General features: G+C 42.0%; 1 protein-coding gene across 3 annotated transcripts in view; it reads right to left on the bottom strand.

Moving 5' to 3' along the window:
• creb5b (cAMP responsive element binding protein 5b) overlaps positions 1 to 18,073 on the bottom strand; it is a 42,376-nt gene extending 24,303 nt beyond the window's left edge. The window contains exons 1-5 of one of the 3 annotated variants that reach the window (XM_008291055.1): positions 18,028 to 18,073; positions 12,309 to 12,386; positions 11,928 to 12,021; positions 9,294 to 9,415; positions 7,790 to 7,947 (exon numbers count right to left, since the gene is read on the bottom strand). In XM_008291055.1, the coding sequence (XP_008289277.1) occupies positions 7,790 to 7,947; positions 9,294 to 9,415; positions 11,928 to 12,021; positions 12,309 to 12,362 (428 nt within the window). In that variant the 5' untranslated portion in view covers positions 12,363 to 12,386; positions 18,028 to 18,073. The other 2 variants (XM_008291054.1, XM_008291057.1) reach the window with 2 other exon arrangements.
• Positions 18,074 to 25,301: the final 7,228 nt, after the last annotated feature.

Raw genomic sequence — 25,301 nt, 5'->3', positions numbered from 1 at the left:
CAATGTGTTTCATAAACTAGCTAGCAACTTGCAGTGAAGACACCCTTTGACTCCGCATCAGTGTCTGCTCAGCTACATGTGCTGCAAAGAGTACTGACAGTAAAGATTGGAGTTGGAGCTGCTTTGCTTGACAATCTGTGTGATGAAAGTATTTCTAAGTTCTCTCAAGCATCTATTCATGCATGTTGTTCTTTCATATCAGACAACAATGTGTACCTGTGGCAGGCTAATGTCAGCCAATAATATCACCAACCTGTACACCAGCCAGGCTCTAGTTGTGGTATCAGCATATCTTCAGCTTTATTAGAGTTCGATCAAGGAGTTCCACTGTCCACAAATGGAAGATGATTCTCATGGAGGTCTTTAAAAAAAAAGCATGTTCCTTCACTTTAGTTCTCTTTTGTTTAGTGTGTTTGCATCCGTTTGCCTAAAACCACACTGTACGGTAAGTGTTTGTGTGCATATGCCAGTGTGTGAATGTTCATTAAGCCGTGTGCGAACATGTGTGTGTGCGCATGTGAGTGAATAATGACAGGCTGTGGCTCCACTGAGGGGATTGATAATAGCCTGGGCTGTGGGCCTCAGGGGAGAGCAGGTAGACACTCTGCAGTCCTGACCCTGCACTCTCACATTACTGAGTGCCTCGCTCTCAGCCCGGCTCTCCTCCACAATCCCCGCCCCAGAACCACCATCGCACCACCCCCCACCCACCTTCACTCCACCATGACATCATTACTAGACCTTCTTCCCTCCCTGAATCCCTCTTTTACTTTTTTTTTTTGTGCTGCTCTCTTGTTCCACACTCTATTTCTCCTCTGATATTTTTCTCCCCGATGGAGCAGAACTGACAACCGTCCATTGTTCTGTTAATCCTCTATAACTCTCTTCTGGACCCGTCGGGGTGCCCACACCTCTGCTCGAGCCCCTCCGGACTGGCTCGCTCTAACCTACAAATCCTGCAGCGTGCACTCACACCAGGCGTTGCTGCCCCAATCCCCCCACAGTCCCAACTCCAACTCAAGTACTGGGGACTTAAACACAAGGGGGATTGGCTGCCGTCCAAGAGCAGCGAGCGAGAGGGAGAGAGAGGTGCAGTCAGTCCACTGACTCATATCCTTCCCTTTCTGACTCTGCTCCAGCAATGATGTAATGCTCTTGGCTTTTCGCCCTCCCCCCACCCTGTGCCTGCCTACCGCCAGATTTCGTCCCTCCTCTCTCCTCACTTTTCCCTCTTTTCCCCTCCTCAACTCGTCCAACATCACTGCGCTCACTCCTCTGCTGGGTGAAGTCACTGCGAGCTCTGGGTAGACACAGCAGCTAAAAAACTTTTGAACGTAACCAAAACAGCCCAGGGCCAAGTTCCAGACGTTTGGGAGATGGTGGTGCAGTCGCCATGGGAACGGAGGTAAACAGAGGGAGAAACAAGGGCCTCAAACAGCTTGCAGCTGCCTGGCTCTCTGAGTAAACACTACACAGGACCTGCCCCTGATTTACTGCCTTTAATCACTGGTGGGAGGAGAGTGCCATGGGGTTTGGACTGAGGAAATAATACGAATCTGATCAAATAAATCAGCCGTAATGGGTTACGACACAAGCTGACTTTTATTAGCGGGCTAGAGAAGGGCTGGATGCTGGGCGGGTGCGTCTCAGGGACCGATCTGGGATGGGGTGTCCTCACATCAGGGTGCCTCGAGCTGAGTAAAGCCGTGCCAAAGCGCAGTCGAGGACCAGTGGTGAATGATACTCTCGAGCAAATTACAGTGAGTGTTGCGGTATTTATTCACCAAATATGATATTGTTTTGGTTCATTAGATGCCGTTGGCTGAGGAAGATGGGTTGCCTTTCATTCTGCGACGTAAGCACGTTGGGAAAACTCTTCGGCAACCACCGTGTCATCTTGTTACAAGCTAACCTGGCATCTGTCAGCAGCACCTGACTGGTGTTGTAACATTTGGCGCACGGCGGCCCTTTCGCTTTCAGGGACATTTCATCTTTCCTAACTTTTCATCTGCTAAAACATGACTATTTTTTTTAGCATGTTTGTTCTTCTCTTCTTTTCATCCTGCCGTCATCTCTCATTCAACTTTCTCGTCCTCGCTTTCCTTTCATAATCTCAGCAATTGTTTTTTTTCCCACACCTTCATTCCTCTAATGCCATTTCGCCCAAGCCTCCATCCAAACATGATCCATCTTTAACTTTCCTTGCGCAGACATGCCTTTTATCCTCTCCTCCATCCTGCTACAAAACGTCCCGTCCACATCTCCTGCCTCTCCTCCACCCTCCTGATCCTTCATTTCCTCTCCTCCATCTACCTCCTAATACCCTCTTCCTCTCCTCCATCCACCTCTGATCCCATTTTTCCTCCTCTCCGTCCCACCTCTGATCCCCCTTTTCCACACTTCCCCACGTCGTGATCCCTGCGCTCCCCAGAGCTGTGAGGCACGTCCCTGTGTGTGAGTTGCTTGTGCAGGAGCCTGCATGTGTGGTGGCCCCGGGGCAGGGATGACACAGACCCGCTGGAATGAGAGGGAACAGAGTCTGGGCGTTCCTCTACAAACGCACTATTAAACCCACTGCAGTACACAATGAGCTCATCTTAATTCAGGTCAGATGTACATCCTGCTTTCTTTCTTTCTTTCTCTTTCTCTTCTCTTTTTTTTCTGCAATTGATTATACTGTATACCTTTGTTTTTCTGTACCTTCAGTCTACTTCTCGAGCTGCACTAGCGCTAAATCGTACACAGTTGACCCGCTTTTGACTGTGGAGAGGTGTCAAGTCAGAGCAGGAGAGGTCCTGCACCCCTGCTCTCAGGATGGACCTCCCTCCTTATCACAGCTTTGTGAATGCAATCTAATCATAAACAATAATAAAAGACGTTTTGTTTAAATTGTGAAGTTCATAAGGTCAAATTTTGCCTACGGAAAGCCCGTAGCCCTTTTTCTTTCTTTCTCTGCACTTGCACGGGCACAATGCACATAGAAATCAACACAGCTGTTTTAAGGCATTCTCGCTGTGCAGTCTTTAAAAATGTGACAAGCAATACATCCTCGTATCAAAATCATCAGCTCCAGTGTGACAACATTCACATTAGAGCTTCAAAATCCCACATGAATTGCATTTGTTTTCAAGATGTGACCATTAGGTTTACAACTTGAAGAGAGTTTTGTCGAAGTCATATCTGGCAATAGTCTTGGATTATTACGATGATCATAATTCAGACTCACCAAAAGAAACGTGCTTTGTCCAACAGATTTCTTCGAACAAAAAGAAGGGCAGTGAATCTATACCGTGTGGTCCTTAATAATCAATCAGCATGTCACCAAATCTCTTTGCAAAAACACAGGAAGTTTGCAGGAAATGTCTGTATATGTCACCCTACACTTTGCATGAAACACTGCTTTTGAGAATGCACCAAGACCAGCGTCTATTTTGCGCTACTTCCCTTAAAGGCACAAAAAACAAGGACCACAAGTAGCTGTGGGCCAGAGGTGTGAAAATACCATGCATTTGAAGCATCATGGGAAAGACAACCGCAAATTAACTTCCTTCACAGTTCTGCATGATGAAGTGACAATCAAATTTTAAGCTGCATCCAGTGCACCCCGGGTGGGACATTCCCCACAATGCAAGAACACATCTATGAAAATATCACAAATGAGTATGTTGGACTAGTTTTAAATAAGACTGACTGTTAAATGTCACATTTGCACAGAATTGTAAATTTTGTCTTGGATAGCACTCAGATCTCCAAGCAGTTTAAAGGCTTTTTTTTTTTTTTTGCTTCTGTCACATTTTTATTCACTGTGGGCTCATTTTTCACTGCAAAATAAAGACCAATATAAAACCAAAGTTAAGGCCCTTTGGTTATTTGTTTTATAAAAAAATAGATTAATAAAATATAGAATGGAATCAGCATGTACAACATTTTTCCAAAAGCCCACAGGTGTTACAGACACAAGGACGCTACATATTGTAGACATTGTACGACTTACATTTTTAATTTGTCTTCTATCTGCTCTGTGTAAACACTGCCTGCAGTTCGGCCCAGTTCAGCTCTAAAGTCCTTGTATTTTTGTCATGGGCCTGTTGATCACAGCTGAGTCATTAATGGGTTTTCTGTTGCACTAAAGATGGTAGAATTTTTTGTTTTTTCCAGAATGTGGTTAGAGCAAATATTTTATTTTTGGCAAATTTTTAAACATTTTTATCGCATAGAATATAGTGATTTTGATGAAATGTTGTCATTTTAAGCTTTGATGTGCTTAAGTTTTGCTACAGGACCAAACTTGATGTCGCAGATGATTAGTTCTAGGACTGACTTTCTGTTTTTTGCTCTGATAAATGGTGGAATTTCCACAATATTTTTAAAGATAACACCTTTCCAAGCCACTGGTGGTTTTTGGTGTTGAGAGGGTTAAATCATCACAAACTTTTAGGTTCTCACAGTCTTTAACATTCTTATAGATTATTAATTTAAGCCGGTCCTTGTTCAATCGAAGCACCTGGTTATAGACACAGCCAAAATTGAGAGACATATTTAAATAGTCCATCATCATAAATTGATGATCAGATATTTCACCACATCTGTACTGTAATCACTCCTCACTCAGTCCAGCTGCATTCAGGTCCACTGTGCTATGTAATGGAAACAATGGGACTGAATTCCTCTATTGAGCCAAAATAGAAGAATGTCATTTTTAATGCCTTGTGCCCACACCCATCTACCCGCAGATCTCCCCGCAGGTTTCCACAAAATGTTGTATCTCACATGGTTGACTAGTAATGTCCAACGCATTTAACTCTGACATAACTCAGCGCCAGATGTTTATCATTGAAAAGCAGAGAGCATTCGAGAACTGTTGGACACCGCTTCCCTTTGTGTGATAATGATAGCTGTGACATTAAGATCTGCTGGCTGCTTTTTATGCCTGGTTTTAACACTGGTTTGTGTCAGCGCAGCTCCCCGAAGACCTTGTTTAAGGACTCGGAGCAAAGGGAGAGGGAGAAAGAGAGAGGGAGAGAGGTCCTCAGGTTTCACAGCTGCAGGCCCGGCTCAATCCTAAAGTAAATGGACTTGAGGAAAGCCAATCCTAATTGATTCCAAGCCTCAAAGCTCTTTAGTAAACATTGTGGAGCAATGAAAATGACTTGTTATCCTAATTCATTGGATGCTCACGCTGTGCCGAGGAACAAACCGAGGAAGCAGATGGAAGTGAGATTAAACTGATTTTGTTTGGTGATTTTGTCTCATTTGGAGACATATTCACCACAGAGCTGCACACAGTGTGTCAAGATTAAAAGATTTATAGGCCTGCGATGATCACATACACAAACCTTACCATTCCTGACGAGGATAACTGTTTCTTAATTGTCTCTTAGGTTATTATGGTTAAAATGGAACACAAACATTTGCACAGCGAGAATCTATGCTTCTAGTTTTACGTCTTTTGTCCACAAAGACAGTTTTGGTGGCTTAACAGGATAACGGGGCAATTAAATCTTATGTCATAGGGAACCACTGATGAGAACTTGTGTAGTTTCCCCACCTCACATCGAGCCTGTGTGTGTGTGCAGCATGTTCTCTGCGTAGGAAGTTCCTGTGGAGAGACCCTGTGCACAGAGACTTTGGTTAGCCCTGATGGCTTCCTGTGGAAGCATTGCTTTTCAGCGGAGGGGTTTCCTCAGCCCATTTTCCTGCTGATGTGAACATTTCCAGATCAGTTTTCTCTCGTGTGAATCTCCTCATCCTATTTTTGCATCAGGATTCCACCGTCCTCATAAACACCTCTGGAATTTCAGCACACATAATTGCCGCTCAGAGGTTTCCTCAATAAATGTGCGACAGATAACCGGAGCCGCTGTGCCAACCTGCAGCTGGCACACCAGCTCTGATTTTCAAGTGATGTGATTGCAGCAGCACCACAACTCTCTCAATAAATCACTGAGGGCTTTGTGATCATAAAAGGGCTGTGAGGTGAAGAGGTGTGTTAGCGAGGCGAGGAGTTCATAATGACAGGTAAACTCAGATGAAGCAGGCCCAGCAGAGTCTCTGTTACTGGCAGTGATTGCTGCTCCTCCAAGGGGATGAAATTCCACCCGTGTCCTCGACAAAGAGCCTGACGGGGTGTCAGTCAGGCTTAGTGATGGGCCTCCCATCCAATATTCACTAGCTCCTCAAGCTGTAAATCTACACAGGACAACCTCGACGCAGGGCCGGCCTAAGACTGACCCATCTCAATGTCGAACTAGCTTGCCACAGGCCTGGTTTACAGTAACAAAGCCCTGGCACAAGTTTGAAGGTGGCATAAGGAATGAATGAGGTCAGTGGAGCGTCTTCACAGGGGGAAAAAGTGCGCATGCGTGACTGTGTTTCTGATATACAGAGACAAAACCACAGTCGAGGGAAATGCATTACGCTCAAAGAGCTGCAAGTCCCACAACAGTTGGCAGAGTTGATTAAATCAATACTCCACACAGCCTCACTACATACAGCATGCAGATATGGGTCATCAGCACAAGATCTGATTATGACTGAGATGAAAAATACTCCATAAACAAACACTTGAGCGGTAAACGCTGAGGGTAATGACGAAGCAGCACAGCGCACACATCGCTGTTACTACATTGTCTGCAAAGGTATCAGACAAACGGAGCGCTGAGGTGGCTGACATTCCCATGCTGTGAAAGGAACTATTTTGGAGCATGAAACGCTAAACCGTTGTAAAAGCAGTCATGGCCGAGGCTTCGACAATGACCTCATCTTGTCCTCTGGGACCCTCTTTGGCATGCTCTGCTGTGGGACAATGCTGAATGAACAGCAAAACATGAATCGCCAGCACCACACACACTGCTCCGAATGTAACAAAACACTGACATTACCTCAGAGACTACGGAGGGATGACAGCCGGCACGGACACAAAAGGCCCCGGCTGAGCCTGAGGCTGTCGCTGTAACAGGGGCACACTTGAGGTGGGAGGATACACTCCAACCACTGCACTTGACAGATAATTTTCAATCTGTCAGCAAATTCTCAGCAGCACCTTTACCCCACAGTAACAGAAGGAACTCCTTACATATGAAAGACATAAACCAAAGAACTTTTCCTTCACTTTCTGTTGACTTGACTTTATCTTCTCAGGAAGAAAGACCTTTAAATGCTCTCTGGTTCTTCAATGTGCCATCACCAATTAAAGAGTCTGGCTCTTACGTACTTTACATGATCCTCCTGGCTACTGGAGTCATTTGGGTGGCAGGTAAAATCCTAAAATCAGAGCTGCAACTATCATTTGCACTTTAAACCATCAGAAAACACTGAGATATGTCCCTCACGGTTTCCCAAATCCCAGGCTGGCACCTTGTTCTACGGTTTTCTGTTTGGCCAAGGATCCAAAATATTAAACGTCTTATAATGGAAGGGAACCAGAAACATTGCAAATTCTCATATTTGACTTTTTTACTTAATGATTAGGTCCTAATCTCTCAAAAGAAACTTCCTTGAAAATGACTTTTTTAAGAAACTACTTTTGCAAAACTTCTTTGGAGCCTCATTTATTGTATTTTTTTGATGTATCTTTGAGGTATGTCATTCTTTTTTTGTTCTGTCTGCACAGATTCTCAGTCATCCAGGTCATGGCAATCATAAGAGCTGCAGTAAAAAGCAACTGGACTTTTCTTTTAGATGTTTGAAAACTGAAGAAGCCTTTTCTAAACCGTTTACTTATAGGTTCTTTGGGGCTAAAAATTCTAGCATCTTCTAGCATTTCTGGTGTACATCTTTACACACTCACCCTATCTGTCTGTTCGTGGATGGAGCCTGAGTGATGACGGAGCTGGACTGAGGCGAGGGCAGCGCCTGCTGGATCACTATGCTGGTGTCGTGGTTGCCCATCCGTGAGTGGGACTGCTGGTGCTGGCCTGGGCCTGCTTGGCCGTGCAGTGAGATGTTCTGCGAGGAACAGAGGAGAAGAGCGGGCAGAGCGTACAACGTTAGTCATCTCTTGATTCTCTCCAGCGAGTTGAATTTTTCAGCCCGACTCGTGTGCTCCGACTGTTTGGCCTTGGGGCTCCATACGCCCAGCTTGAATGGGTAATGAGGAACAATGTAAACTATAATCTACAGGCTTCTCTGAATTGCGTTGAGGAAACTTTGAGAGTCTAATGAGGACCAGGTTCCCCTTATTTTTATTTACCCAGCAGGATGCTTTGTTTGTTTTGCCCCTGTCACATGTAATGAATATACATCTGCACAGTACGCAACCAAAGATCTCCGAGCTCAACACACATGCAGAAATGATCAAGAATTGAAAAAAAGAATACAGTCAGCAGCGCATTGTCGTAGACGAACATGTGACCAGTTTACATTCATAATAGCCAATTGTTGTTTTCCTTAAGTTTCAATGCTCCTTATCTCTGCCTTTTGTGCTTTACACTCCCATAGAGTCTTGCTCCGACTCGCCTCTTGCTGACTTTGCAGAGCCTCCCGTCATAAACCACACAGGCTGGGCAGGCTGACCTGAGCACAGACGAGCTCCAGAGCCAAACCACCCAGACAACAGCTTAGCTACAGCATGTTCTGCACATCCTTCCAGACATGAGATAAGCAGTCTGTCTTGTGGTGATTTGACTAGTACCCATGTTTCAGGTGAAGGTGCCTCAGGGCGGATCCATAATGCATAAATGATCACGTCCTTTGTCAAATGTCAAAGCTTCGCGACTCTGCTCACATGTGAGACTGTCTCGCCTGCTCTTTTATTGCTGCCAAACGTTGTCTCAGGGGTCTGTCTTTATTTCTGGGAAGAAATAAGACTCCCTCTCTAAGAGATGGCTCTGAGAGCTGTTTGAAGTTACAGGTGGAGAACCTGATATCTTTTCTCCTCACCTGTGGTGGGTGACAAATCTCCACCTGCTTGGCCTGTCTGTCACTGTTGACAAGACAGATGGGGATCATGGAGCGTGGTGTCTGGGGCACAACAAGGGCTGGATGTGAAACACAAGAGTACACTTTGATAAAAAGGGGAAAATATGGGCAGAAATACCAGAGGTGTATAAAAGAGGTGTATGTTATCGGGTTTTTAACAGGAGAGCAGAGTGCAGTTACATGAGGTCTAGTTGTTTTCAATCTATTAAAAGTGTGTTATCAGCTCAGTGTGTGTGGGCTGCTGGTAGGGACATGACTGATGGTTGCACCCGATAAGAGTTCATAACCACCTAACCTAACCCCTGCGGAGGGCTGTGGCTTTGGGTTCATGTGGGTTTTTTTAGCCTGAGGCTTTGTTCTCGACTCTGCAGTACCTGTTTACTGTCCTCCTCTTCCTGGGCTTTGCAAAACTCCTGCTCAATGGAGCAATCCAGCTCACTGAACAATCCCACCTCCTCACAGTTCTTCAAGAAGCGCGTTGGTGTGGGCGTCTGGTCTGGAAATGAAAGAAAGGTTTTAACCACTGTTAACAGTGTTATGGTGGAAAGTACAAGAGATAGAGCAGCGTGCAAAACAAGGATCCTGTAGCACATTATGTTCTGTTCATTCTTTTTAATTTCATATTTATCTCTTTATTTCTTAATAAGGGATTGCAATAAATGCAACATTAAGCATCTGCATATAGAACAGTAGTGTAGCAGTGCATAATGACAGCACCCAACAAACAAACAGAGTGCATAAACAACATAAACAGATATATACAGAAAAGGACATCACACACACAGCAAGACAAACAGTTCACATTAGCAAATACATTTGCATTGACATCATCAGATTTTACTATTTTTTTGTTTCTTTGCATATTTTTTTCTGTTGACTTTTAATTTGCCTTTACCTGATTGTCACATTTTAAATGTTTAGCTTTTTTTTTTTTTCTTTTTTCCTATTATCTAGCTGCGCTGCTTCTGCATAATGTTAACCTTCTGAACCCTCAGCAGTTTTTGAGTGTTTTTTGCTCCTGTCACATTTTTACTCACTGTGAGACCATTTTTGCTGCAATATAAACTCTTGCAAGTTTAATTTCTTAGATTTTACAAAAATGCTCTGAAATCCACATGTACGACATGTTCCAAGTGCCCACATGTGCTACCAATGCTGAAAAAGCCCCATATACTATAGATAGTCTATTTGATTGGGTCCATTTTCATTTTCACACCCTGTACAAACTAGTTTTTCACACGACTCTCAACACCAACTCCAAAATATTTCCCCATGCTGAATGTAGCTTCCAACAACTTGCTCCTTTGTATACTGTTTTGTGTATTAACATATTTATTTTATTGATCAGTTGTGTTTCATTTTCCTCCCAGTCTCTCTTGTCATCCTTTCTCTGCTCTGCGTAAACACAGTCTGCAGTTCAGCCAAAAGTCACTGAATTTTTGTCATGCAACAGTTGCTTGCAGCTGAATCATTCATGGCTTATCGGTTTCCATATGGAGTGCAGAATTTTTTGTTTTTCACAGAATCTGGTTTGAGCAAATACTTATTTTTGGCAGATTTTTTAATGAGACATGTCAAATAAATGGATTTTGATAATATCACAACTTTAAGCTTTTTTTCTGACTGAACTGTACGTCACACATGATGCACTCAAGAACCACTAAAGCTGGAAATCCGGTAACTCTTTTGTTTTTACGATCTCTGGCTCTGATAAATAGTGTAATTTTAGTGATTTTTTTTAAACAGAGACATGCTTTTCAAACCTGCCAGGGGGATTTGAGGGTTCAAGAGGGTTAAACTGCAGTTTATTTTACTTATATATTTCAGTGAACCCTGGTTACATCGGCAAACACTTTAAGCAAGTTAATGGAGATCCACCTGAAGAATAACAGAACGTACACTGTTATTACTTATTGTGTTTTCAGGACAGCATTACTCCCCTTTACTTAGTGAGAGAGAGATACTCCCCTTGACAGCCCCATTTTGGCTGACAAAGTACAGATCCCACCTACCGAGTGGGGGTCTCATTTGTGGAGCTCAGTCGAGCTGCGGTATTCAACTTGACGTTGTGGGGGGTGCGCACGGATCAGGTTTCAGACAGTTGAAGGTGATTTTAGGATCACGATTGTTTCAAAGGCTAAAAGCATACTTCATGGTCTGTTTATCCATTCTGGCTAGACTGGGGATTGACTCGAACTTTCATCATGACCTGTGTGCCCAAAATATAGTTTCACTCCAAATACACCTTTTCAAGTGTTAACCGCTGAGAATTTAACTCAAGCTCTATTAAAAATGAGTTATGTCATTATTTAATTGAGGATGTGAGAAAAGCACATAGAGCAGGAGGTTAACTTTGGGTCAACAAGTGTGCTGCTAAAAGTAACTCAGTGTATAGTATAACTACTGGCTATTTTATCCTGAGTTTAAAGTCTCTAGAAGTAAGAGAAGTGGTCAGAGCTGTAACTCAGACAACAGGCGATAAGGACACCTGGCCTAGAAAATCTGATCCTGCTGTCCACTGAGTCTAAATAATACAAGAAGACACAATCTCAGTGGTTTGGCTGGGGCGGTTCACATTAGACAACAGCTAGCGTGGCAGGGACATTTCTAGGAATGGGGATCTATACTTATGGATCGGCCTTGGGTTGACACTTATATGCAGTTTCTTGGAGCGCTAGATTGATGTGAAGATCAGCAGGTCACAACACCAACTCTAAAACTCCCTCTCTGAACTCTCCCACTCCCTGTGCAGCACCTTGAATGATGAGAAATTGCAAAATATCCAAAGAAATCAGCTTCTCAGCGTCCAAGCTGCAGGGTAGCGTGTGTCACGTGACTTAGATTACTGTAAACAACTTGAATAGACACGCACATGAAGGTTTCTGATGATAGACAAGTGTGTCTGCTCATGAGTCACCGAGGCACACACCTGCAAACAAACTACAAGCTCCTTGTGATCCCTGCTTTGGAGCAATGAGTGAGCCTGAATTGATGCAGACATAACTCACCTGATAACATGTTGTCGTTCTTTATGGAGGGGAACTTAAGGGTCATCTCATGTTTGTGTCGGTGGATCATCAGATGGTCCTCCGTGGGGAATCGCTGTTGAAAAAGGAAGAACTGCATGACAACTATGCACTCCAGAAGAAATAATCCTCACCCTAAAACAACACTCCTTCAAGGGCTTTTTTCTTCTATAGGTATTTTTACACCTGCAGTGTTATTTACAGTTTGAGTTTCACACAGCTCCGAGCTATTCTGTTTCTCCCCTAGTGCGCGAGAGGCAGAAACCTACTCCTCCGGCCTCCTCAATGTACACCTCTTCATGTTACAGGCGGACTTACGTACACACATGCGCGCATTGTGTTGTGGTGTCTCGACACACTCACCTGAGAACAGCCAGGAGCGTTGCACACGAACGGCCTTTCCTGGTCTGAGTTCATCACTCTGGCCAACTTCTCATAAAACTACAAAAAAAAAAAAAAAGGGGACAAAAGAAGAAAGCAGGGAAGGGAATGATTTGAGTTTCCTTGCCAGCACATGAGAGGAAAAATACACTCGTTGTGTCGTGCTAGACAGAAAATTGCACCTGCACCAGTTTTCTCACACTACAGTTATCCATGAAAATGACATCAAGACAAGGTTTGTGGAAACACTGCAGTCAATAACTTCAGCAAAGACTTTTTTTTTTTGAAACCTATGTTTTTATTAGACGTAACCACACAGACTATATATACATACTCTAAAGCGATCCGTGAACCAACACAAATAAGGCATTGCTGTAGCACTCCATAAAACTTACAATTACAGCTAAACTCATTCATCGTGTATTTCAGCGCACTGTGTTTACAGAGGTACATATGTATATACGTGTAGGGGACAACTGTAATCGGCTTTGGCTAAAATTTGAGCAGAAACACTGACATGATAAACCGTGTTTGAAATTTTGTAATCAAACACCAACACGATGTTGAAACCGCTGTTTCAACATGGGGTCTTCAAATGTTTATTCTCAACACAAAGCGACAGAATCTGGTCAAGCACACACGGTGCTGGTCTGGCAAATGAAACTATTCTCAGTAGAAATATGAATTTTCAGTAACGCAGCGAGACAGAATGAGCTCTGTACTGTCAGGTTTTAGTTGTACAGCCACTGTTTAAAGGTTTCATTAATTTATTCAGTCAGTGTAGTGAGAACAAAAAAAAGGAAGTGGTGGCACAGCAGCAGTGTCATCGAAAGATGCAGTTTACTTGGTCTAAAAAAAAAAAAAGAACTTCAAAAACATGAATTAGTTTTCAAGCTTAAAAATAGGAGCACAACACATTTATTTACCTGCAACAGCAGCCAAATGTGTACTTTAGGAGTAATTGCTCAGTAGACAAGAGCCAAAGCCATGCATCATGTCACATGTCAAGTGGCTTCAGCTATTTTTTTATATTTAATATTTCAAAGTGAACCTGAGGACAAACACCCACAGAAGAGACGAGAACCTTGCAGACGTGATCTATTGAAAAAAAAAAATGAAACCAAAGAATCACAAAAATTAAAAACTTCAGCGAATATTTTCCCGTCCCTTTGTTTACCTACACAAGCTAAAATCATGCACAAAAACACAACGAATCCATTCTGCATTCCACATTGAAATATTCTAAACTCTAGACTTTATTTACTGCAGGATGTCAAAGAAAAATAAAACAAGAGAAACAACAGGTGCACTTTAACAGCTTATCTCTATCAAATGAAAGCATTTAAAGAGTTTGACGCGCACATAAATCCATCATTCCATTTGATGCAAACATAATGCCAAACTCATATTTAGATATTTAGACTGTAAAGTTTTAAAACGGCTTATGTAACTGTCCGTGCATAGAATACATGTACAGCTGTTTGCAGAAAAGTAGGAACGCATTTGTAGTTAGTTTTTTTTTTCAAATCGCATTTTTAGTGCTTCCAAGGGAGCACATAAGCAGTATAGAAGCCCAGTTGAATACAGATGTGTCAAGTATCAAAATCTGACTCTGAAAGTTTGTCCAGATTGTTAGCTTACGTATTCCAATCGGAAAAGTCCTGACTTAAAATTATATGATGCTTTTTCAGTAATTTGTGTAAAGATATTTGCGTTTCATGAAACACAGTCACTTATTTAAAAGACTCAGCAAAAAAAAAGTATACAAACTACTATTATCCGAGTATTCTTTGTACTTTTTGATGGCATTTGTATATATTTCAAGATTTCCCCATTGTCCAGTATGATGCTGTAAACTCTCCTCTCCTCACAAACAGCCTCTGAGCAGTCATCACATGCCAGTAGTACAGATGCGCAGCACTTTCAGACAGATGTGGTACCAGATGTTAAGTCCGTATTATTATTATTAATCCCCACCTAGGAGCAGCCGCACAGACACCCAGGGACCACTTTCAGCTTTGAGCCAGTGCCGTGATCATGACAAGCAGGTAGATGTTTCAGTATGGGAACATGGAATGAATACTCAAACCCCTCACAGCCGATGTGAAGTTTGGAGCTTTAGGGCCCGTCAGACGTTCATTTCGCACTTTTAAAAGTGAATCGAGCCTTCTGGGTGGATGATTTAGGAACGAGTGTAGAAAATAAACATCGCCTCTCTGTTGTGATGCCTAAAAATTAAAGCGAAACGAAGAAATTTGGGGATAAAGGAGCTACAGAAAACAGAGCAACATCAAAAAGTTGTTTTCTTCTGTCTCCTTCTTGTAGCTTCAATCCCATCAAAACTAGTTCTTCAAAGCCGTCTGATAACACACACTAATAATTTAATCACTAGCATTAGCTGAGTGTTTTATTTCTCATGTTTTGCTCATGACGTTGACCAAAACATCCACAATATTTACAGCACTAATATACCACCATGTAATTCTGACTTATTCCAATATGCATGTTCGTGACTTTTATCTCTTCCTGCCACCAGTATCAGTTCACGAGAACTGCAGTGCATCTGTGATGAAAGTCAGCGCCACATGTCACGGGTCGAGCATGAATGCCGTCATACACTATGTACATGTGTGCCTTTTTCATGGGTGCAGACTATTTCCTCAAGCACAGTCAAAACACTCAAATATTGTGTTATGCTGTGCCGCGCTGTTTTCCTAACAAGCTGTACCTCAGGACCGAGGCTGCAGAAAAAGGGTCTGGACAGGGTCTTTCTGTCAGAGGGCAATGAGCCCTGCTCTCTCTTTCTGTCACCAGTTCACTCAGTCTCTTCTGCAGGGCCCCTGAAAACTCACCTGGTTCCCTTTGACACAACAAACACGACCAACCGCTGCCGATGCAAACACCCCAAACCAGTGACAGCAAGAACTGAAACCACTCCATTAGCTATGTCGTCTTGAATCACCATTTTAGGCCGCGTTTTTATCTCAAAGTTATCTCAAAGTCTTGTCGCCAAAGTTGCCTTCTGAACTTCTTCATGGTCGCCTTCAGCAAATCTCAAACTTCACAGCAAATCACTAGAAAGTATTAATAATAAACAAGGCAAACTAGTTTCCAGGACCGTCCGAACAGATGCAAAAAATAAACTTTTACCTTCCTGTTCCCGTTTCTAAAATGGGACTTGATCATTTCATCACATTTACCAGGAAATTCAAACCATATGATGCATAAAACGTTCAACCATTAATTCTGCAAAGGCCTCTGTGAATTATCCAATAGTTTTCACACTTCAAAATTATCAGTACTCAACGCCCTTTCCTTGGAAAAGGGCACTTGGCTCTCATTTAGTATAGATGTTTTAGTTTAGCAGAGGAAATTTGGTTACACTTTACATTAACTATATCCTGATGTGAGCGAGGGGAAGGATTAGGGTCCGGCGTTCGATTTCAAGAGGAACTGGGGAGGAATTCTCCAGGTAGAGCGCATATTAGAATTTGAACAATATGGTGAGGAAAAGAAGGGGTTGGGGTGCAAAGGCATATGGGGTTAAAGCAAGCACAAACATGCGCAGCAATTCAAACCTCTAGCTCCCCATCGCCTGGGCTTTTGACAGCACAAGTTCAAGGCAGGATTACGGCGATCCCCGAGGCAGGGAACATGGCCCTCTTAGACAATGTCTGCCCTGAACTTCAGCTCTTGAACCGAGTGCGTGACAAAAAAGGCTGCTGTGATGTAAAACCTCAATAGCTTTCAATTACTGGGTCTCTTCCACATAACAAACACAAAAAAATGCCCCCACAGAGAGGGCGGCCATAGCACTAACACCACTCGCACTATTCTGACTGTGCTCATAAAAAGTTTTTACACCACTGCGGAAAAGAGAGAAAAAAAGTGCCAGAGTTTTAAAAATAAAAAAGTCGAATGGACTGTGTGATTGCTGCTATGACTCCTGTCACTTCACTACATCATCAGCAGAGGAATGTGAGCACATGAAACAGCCATCAACAAATAAACTTAACGCCTTTCGCTGCTGCACAAAACAGACTGTAATCAAGCTTGTGTAAAATGTGGGAAGAATTACATCTGCATCACTAAAAAAAGACAACTTTTTTCTCCTTAAGCAGCAAAATTGAAGTTTTGTGAAGGTGATTCTTAGAATATAAAAACTCCTTTTACTTATGAGGAAGCACATTTCCATGCTTTTTCTACTGCAGTCTAACATGAATCTAACACTTATATTAACATACATATCTGTACAAAGCCTGGCAGTTTTAAGGTCATTATTCCAAAATAAAAGACATTTATTGCACTTTTTTTCAAAGCAGTGCACTACTTTACTTATCCATCAACTTTACTGCAGACTCACTGACTTTACAGTTGTTTGCTTTGTTGTATTTGTTTGTGCTGTTATTAATTATCGGTGCCAGGCTTTATTTATTTGAACATCTGAACCTCGAACAGCTGGATACTCACATCTGCAGCACTGAAAGCAAGATTTTAACACAAGTGACAAGCTTATTTATTATAATTAGATAATTACTTCTAAGGGGATTTGTTCACTAAATCCTAAAAGATAATTGAAAACATATTTTGAAGATTCTTGTAACAATGAGAGTTTTGCTTTTCCTCAAAGTGCTGCTCTCATAAACTACTTTCAGTAACAACAGGGCACCTTCAAATCCATGTGAGCCTGTATGAAATGATCAGAATATCCTGATCTGATTGAAACAACGCAGCAAATCAAAATAGGGAACACAATAAAAGCAGACGGCTGCCCATTAATTGAAAGACGAGAAACAAGTGGGTATTGACAGTGCTGTCACATAAACCTAATGACAGCGACAGGAGTGCAATCAAATAATTAAAACACCTTCTTTTTTTTCTCTCTCCTCCATGCTACAGGCACAAAGCGCGCCTCGTCAGCACAACCTTACTGAAAGTAACCCTCAACATCTCGGCGCTTAATCAAATATCGACTGGCCTGCAGAATGACGTAATGTTGGTCACATTGCTGTTTAAGAAGAGAAAAAAAAAACGGGCATTTAATGCAAACAGAAAGCATCAATCGCTTCTCTTTTTTTTGTCTTTTTAAGTGGCATGACAGCAGAAGCACCGGTGGGGTTTTTATTTTCCAGACGGTCATTGGTGAACCGCAGCACGCACGGTCCGGCACAGAACGCCGGCTCTGCGTTATCCCGAGATGGGACAGGCATGACAATGATGCAAGAATCCAGCTCTGGGAAGAAAAAAAAAAAAGAAAAAGCTGGGAAAACTTGGCAAAAAAATTGGAAGTGCAAAATATAAAGAATAAAAAATGAAGATGAATTCCTGCAGACTTGCCTCCGCTGCTGCAGCGGCACTTGACTCCGCGTTCAACTTCCAACAAGAGTCAACAGATAGGCCGGGACGCACGGACACCGAGCGGAGAGATGACAACACACAGCGCACCCAACTCACACATGCCACCGGGTCTATTTTACAGCTGCACGCGTAAAAGAGGAAAACGAAGAAATATCTTCAACGGGATTTGCTGAAGCGAACAACAAAACAAGCTGTTGCATGGAGAGAGAAGAAGAAGAAAAAACGCAGGAGGTATGGGGAGAAAAAAAAAAAAAAGTAGAGAAAGAATCGCTTTTAAGAAACACAACAAACCTGCAGAGGCGCATGCACGGTCCTCTGCATGGTGGCGGCGCGTTCAACTTACCAAACAAGTGTAGAAAATGTGAAGCAGTCTCTCAGAAGAAACCACGTTGGACTGAGAAAAGATTACAATACGATCTATTTAGAGAAGCATAACGTCACCCCCGGGTGACGTCACGTGGGATTCCTGAACTTCTAAATCATTGCGGTCCGCTTGGAGGCGGCGCGACCGGGGCGGAGTTTGCAAAGAAGAAGAAAAAAAAAAATGAAAATGCACGCCCAAAAAAAGAGGCACGGACGGTACAAGTGTTGGACCCCGGAGTGGGTGTGGTGCCGAGTGTGGAAGCACCGGCACCGGCCAATTAGACAAACAAGTGCTGCGTCTCAACGCTGAGTGACATCACGTTATTGAAGATGTAATCACACACTTCATCAGATGAAAAATAATAATCATATACTGGGACAAACTTCATGCAGCATAGTGGTAATACCCAACTGGACCACTACTACTAGTACAAGCTAAATTCATCACAATTAAAATGGGTTTAAACCTGATCAAAAATATAAACATTGTAAGCAAAGGGACTTTTCTGACCAAAATAAGGTCTCTTTTTTTTTTTTTTTTTAATGCTTAAATATAAATTGTGCCCTGAAACATCAAGTCAAATTCCTTGGAAGTGGAATAAAACGGATTCTGGTTTTGAAAAGCCCAATTGCTGACATATTCTCAACCATTTCCACACCCCAGTCAGGTGTGTCCGTAAAGTGCAACGATCAGGTAGCATGACTAGTACACCCCTTTGACAATGACAAAAAAAAAAAAGCTTTATTTAAATGACATGTTGCCACAGACGACAAGAGAAAGACATTGAATGGCCCACTGGCGTCCCAAATGCTGGTATGTGAGCTAGGAGTCATAGCCAGGTGCTTGGACGTCCACAACTCAACCATCTGTCGTCTTAGAAGTTGTTTCATTGTGCGACAATCTGCAACATCACCGCAAATCACGTGTCTTCACCTGAGCCCAGAGCCCAACTCAAACTGTTGGAACTCTCCTGAGGAAGCAGGTCTAATGATCTAATAACACCAGGCCCCAGATTTGCCGTTTGGTACTTTATTCAATAAATATTAGAAATATAAAATCTGGAACCACAAATCTGAAATAATGAAACCAGATTATGACATTGGGACACTTTCTCCGTGGTAGCTCCTCAAGATTAGGCAACAGTCATTACAGCCTTCATTATGCCAGTTAATATTGCACTTTAGTGGTGTAAATTTTCCCAAACAAATTTGTAGTCATGGACCCGGGAAGTCTGGAGCTTTCAGAACCCATGAAGCTATTTTCCACTTTCCAGATGGTGATCCAGCTTTAGAGAGAGTTTTTGTGTTTTAGTTTTCTTTGCAATTATCCCATTTTTCTTTCTGTACAAATGCTGGCATGGAAGCTAGGAGTCATCGACAGGTGCTTGGATGTCCACAACTCAACCATCTGTTGTCTTAGAAGTTGTTTCAGACAGCATTGTGCGACAATCTGCAACATCACCGCAAATCGACAACTACAGAATATCAGTTCAAACTGTTGGGAATCTCCTGAGGAAGCAGGTTTGCATCCAAGGCCTTGATCTAATGACAGAACGGCATCGCACTTGGCTCGAGTGCGCAACCAGTCACGTTTGTTGGATGCTAGCAAGCCGGAGGACGCTCCTTTTCACTGATGAATCTCATTTTCAGTTGTACAGAGCAGATGGCACACCCCTTACAAGTGAAGGGGTGTGTACAGAGATATGCTATCGTCAAAGAAAACATTGACTCAATGGCATTTCCAAATACCCAACAATATCGAGATCAAGTCCTCACACCCATGGTTATGCCATTCATTCGCTGCCATCACTTGACGCTTCAACAAGACAATGTGTGTGCTTGTGTCTCCAAAATAAGCGCTGTCCTTCTATAGCAGGTGAAAATGTTCTACTCCTAGAACAACCTGCAGATTCTCCAGACAGTACAGCCATCCAACATGTGCTCCAGACGTCCAACAACGCGATCCTGTCCCCCAAAATGTCCATCAACTTCACTGAGCCCTTCAGAAAGACTCGGACAACATTTCACAAGCAGCACCAACGTACTCATGAACTCTCTGCACCACACGTGTGGAGACTACGCACTCATTGTGATTTCTGGTTTATGACCCCAGTCTTGATCTGCTTATTATCATTTCCACTACACTTGGCCGTTTCATGATGTCTGTGCTGCTGTAGAGACGCCGTGTGTTGAAGCTAGAAATGCTTCTTTCCCTATGTGCTAAAAAGAATGGACAGAAGTTCATTAAAATGAAAATGCTTTTATACTTTTTGCTCAGTATATTATAAAAATAGTTGCTGCCTCACATTGGCAGTTTGGAAAACACTTGTCCAGTCTACATTCTTAAGTGTTTTAGACTGTGGGGACATTATTTATATGCATGCTGCCTACTCTTCACTGTCTAGACTGTGTGTATCAAAGCTCTTTACATTTTATATCCAGCTCATTGTCCAGATCACATCACTGTGTACTTTACAATCTGGTTTCTTGGCCTTCGTTAGGCCTGAGGAAACAGCACCACTGTATATTTTTATTAACAAAGCAATACTGCGTAAACTCCCTTCTTACTCATGTCATTTTCTATCTGTTACAAGCAGCTGTTATGATTGTTGCTCATCTGAACGGCTGCTCCTACTTTGCATCCTATTCCTGGAATAACCTTCAAAACACACTACAGCTTAATGATTCTGTCTCCCTGGGAGAGTTCAAAGCTCTGATCAAAAGATGTGTAATTGAAGAGTGCAATTCCTGTTCCTAAATTGGATTTTGCTTCGTGTATCTTTAGGCTGGGTTAATGTGGTTTATTTTTGTCTCATTTCTATTGTTATGCTTCATTTTATAATTCTTAGAATAGAATGATTTATTTTTTTTTTGGCCAGATCTCCCTTGAAAGAAAAAAAACCCAACTAAATACAGTGGTTGAAATTAAAAAGAAACCAAACTTACTTCATAAAAAGACATTTTTAGTGGTGCTGCTCTACTGTGAAGCAGTAGCAGCACCACGTAGCAGTTTTTGTTGGATAAAACCAGATCCTAGATTTGCCGTTTGGTATTTTAATCAATAAATATTAGAAATATAAACTCTGGAACCACAAACCTGAAATAATGAAACTAGATTTTTGACATTGGGACACTCTTGCCATGGTAGCTCCTCAAGATTAGGCAACAGTCATTACAGCCTTCATTATGCCAGTTAATATTGCACTTTAGTGGTGTAAATTTTCCCAAACAAATTTGTAGCCATGGATCCGATAAGTCTGGAGCTTTCAGAACCCATGAAGTTATTTTCCACTTTCCAGATGGTGATCCAGCTTTAGAGAGAGTTTTTGTAGTTCAGTTTTCTTTGTAATTATCCCATTTTTCTTTCTGTACAAAAATGATCTTTGACAAAACGGCCGTCACCAGGCAGCCCTTAAATGTATCATCATCAACAGCTTTACTTGCAAATGAACTGAACGTGCAAAACACATAATGTCCTGTGCTGCCTTTTTGTGAAATGTGTGCCTCAGTTACAGCACATTAGAAGAGATTTAAACACCTCTGGAGTGCAAAGCATTTATGTTGGAGCTCCGTGTGACCCGCTGGTGCCAACTGGCTGTGATTTCTTGGGCCACAGACGCTGGTATAGTGAAGCCATCCTCGGCTCCAGGGATTAATGACTCCTCGCACATTGAGAAATGTTTACCACTCGCCTGCGACCACTCCACTAGACACACTAAGAGCTCTGTCACTGAAACAATAACGCAGTCTGAAAAGCCCTCATAACTCAGAGCCTCTCCGCCTCTGTCTTTTAACCAGAGCTTTAATCAACGTTTATGACATCCTTTTGTCTCTTTATTGCCAATATATTTCCCAACCAATCCAAACATTATGCTCCCAGAGGAGCAGACTATTAAGGTTGGAAAGAGCTGATACAGTTTGGGTCAGTGACCCATACTAAAGCAGATTTGATCTATATTATACTAAACCTTTTATTATTATGCCTTTGTGCAATGCTTTTGGGTAAGATCACCTTGGGAAGACAAGAACCGGTGAGGGTGCTTTGTTGCAGCAGGTGCAAAAGGTGAAGGAGGCTAAATAACAAAAGTGTCAAAGAGGTTTTCAATTTGCAAACAAAATATAAAACACTTTCATAAATACTTGGTACAACGATCAAATGTGAAAAATAGAACAGATTCTTCTTCTTATATCTTAACATAAATGAATATGCCTGCTGTGACATAAACTCTCTGTGTAACTGTGCAGCATTGCAACACAAATAGATTTAGTTTTCTGCTAGTTTTGCTTCAAACAAATATTTGTTCTTATCCAAAGGGCAGAGCTGCATAAAAGTTGGAGTGGAAACATACAGCATTTCTTTTGTCCTAAATAAATGAATTTTTTAAAATGTGTATATTATCAGTAGGGTTCTGACAACTGTTGTTTTACAGCCTTTTCAAGATGTACTGGTTTATTCTTCTCAATCCATTCAGAAACTGCAGGTACATCATCAAACTGCCCATTTGAAAAGAACTGAAATTTCAATAAAAACTGAAAAAACAGCTGAATTTTAGCCCATAATAGAGACCACTCAGAGTGGATGTACCATCTTACTAACTGACAACTACATTCCATTTTCATTCAACTAAAAAAAAAAAACAATATTCCTCTACATTTCCAGCTGAAGTCTTCAGTCATCAGGGCCAAACCATTGTCAGCTTGTCAAATTTTTCAGCCGTTTCCAGTTCCAACCACAGTGGCAAAAAGGAACACTTTGGGAAGATTCAACCGAAGCCACAGACTAAAATGTGATAAAGACGTGTGGCCTCGGCTGACTGACTTCAGATAGAAGCTACTCCAGATTCACTGGTTATGTGAGGTTTTGTAGTATTTAAATGACTAGTGCTGGTTAGTTTCAGTATTTAATCTGGGCACAGTTTCAAACAGCTAACTAGAGTCTTGTAAGCAGAAAAGTGACTGTTTTTTCCCTCCTTACTTAGTTTTTTGAGGAATTTGAGTACCACTACAAGCCTATGCATCGTCTCTTATTTTTAGTAGATTTATGTATAAGATGACTCCACTTCTAAACTTTTCATGTGAGGAGTCTTTTTCCTTTTGCTGAGGCTGCTTAGTCAGATCTAGAATCTGTAAGCCCACTGCAAAACACACAGTGGGCGTGTTACAGAGGACACAGATAAGATCTTTCTTTCATGCTCTTTCACAAAGTATTACCATTAAGCCAACAGCAAAGTCAAAACCATCCCAAAGAGCACTTCAACAAGGTTCAATTACATGTCAAAGAGAATCAGAGTTGCACAGGCACTGTAGACACTATTGCAATACTGTAGCTTATTGATAGCTGTAATGTCATTACTGAATTTAGGATGGGTAATGCCTTACAGACAAAACATGATGTGATTACAGTAATGTGTTACCCCACAACTGGCAAATGTTTAGAACTGCCGAGAAGGTTGTTCCAAGCAGCACAACGTTGTGTATTCAGTTGTGTGGTGATCCCAACCTCAGGACTTGTAAACGGTACCAAGGTATGACATTGCTGATGCTCGAGTGGGTCTAAAAAAAACCCAACTCATTACTAATATTAAGGCAACACTTATTATTTCTTCACACTCTGCTCTACAGAGTCCATATCACAGCATTTTAGGCATTTAAGAAAGTTGCTTCATTCACTGTACAGCACTCAACATTTAGAACATGTGCATCACCACTGTGCCTGAATTTTGTATTTTCCACCATAAATTGATGCAGAAAAGGAACAACTGGTGCATATAAATTCACCAGAATGCAGGAAATTTCCAGGGGGAGGATGGCTGGACCCCTGCTAAACATGTCCCCTCCAAAATGTTGAAATGAAATCTGCGCCTATTGGTGTAGGGATGTTTTGGAATTGAACTTATTCATAAAGAATAGTGAACAGAGAATCATTAATATTCATTAATTTAGACATAACTGCTGTTGTGCAAGTTTAATGTCATAAATTAGCTTGTTGAGAAGAAAGGTCAACTGACTCAAGCTTTGAAACATCCCACTGCTGGACTTTCTGGTGGAACCGAGAGCCTTATTCAACAAAACATATGTGCTGGGAGGTTCCCAGCAGATAACCTCAGTGATGCTTTCACACTCAAACACTCAGCCCTATAACATTTACATTAGGTGGCCGGTGATTGTGCTGCGTGCGTGATGGCTCTTTGGATTTATTACAGTGTAGGAGGATGTCCTCTGTGCTCAGCTTCTCCAAGTATATCACTCTTGTGACAACTGAGCTTCTGCATGAGCTCAAACTGAATCATTCGTAACGTTTATAAATGTTCTCTGGCTGCATTCTTAAAAGTGTCATATAAACAAATGACAATTTATTCCTATTTTTATTATATGGGCAATAGTTTTGGATTAATGTGTGCAGCAGTATTGCTTTTGTGTTATTTATTCCATCATCATTCATACATTAGCCTGCAGAACCTTCTGTTTACTACAAAATAATCATTCATAAAGAGACAGACTCATTATTTGAGCTTTAAATATGTCTCTATTCTGTATGAAAACGTAGAAGGCAGAAGGATTCAGGTGCCTGTCTTTACTGTAGTCCGTGGGAGTGAGGAAATTACATTACTGGTTAGCTCAAACTTGTTGAGCAGTTCAGAGAGCCAAAGGGTTTGGTCACTTACCAGCAGCTGTTAAACGTGACTTGCCTTGCCTGCATGTGTTTCCACGCTGAGGTTAAACAACCTATTCGGTAAATCTCTGGTGGAGAAAATCACAAACACGTCTATTACCTCACCTGCATTTATGGACTGTAACAAACTGAAGAGGAATGATTAGTTAAAGCTGTGCACATCAAGCCAAACCATCAATAAATAACAGCCGATCGGCAGTGCCAGCAGTTTAAAAAGGAAACCGTGAGCTTCCTCAAACAAGAGCTTGTGCGTGATGTAATGCTTTCAAAGCGTTCTCAGGCATAACTGGAAAAATAGTTTAACCATCACTGAGGTAGCCTGGTATGAAAATGTGATGACCCATTACACCATCACTGGGCACCGACTCAAAGTTACTGCACAGTCAGTAACCGGAAAAAGTTAAAGTTAGTGAATTATTACTGTAATTTTGCATTTCTGGCCAACTGGCAAGAGATCTGCACCTCAAAAATCCCACAATTACATAGATGCACGCTAATAGTCTGAATGTCAGCGGTATGCATGTGCACACATCTATTTCTGTCTTGCATGTGGTTGCATCACTCTTCGTGTTCTACTGAAA

This window comes from Stegastes partitus, unplaced genomic scaffold, assembly GCF_000690725.1.
Source record: "Stegastes partitus isolate 25-593 unplaced genomic scaffold, Stegastes_partitus-1.0.2 Scaffold711, whole genome shotgun sequence".
In the NCBI taxonomy this organism is placed as follows: Eukaryota; Metazoa; Chordata; class Actinopteri; family Pomacentridae; genus Stegastes; species Stegastes partitus.
This window is presented reverse-complemented; position numbering and strand designations above follow the sequence as displayed.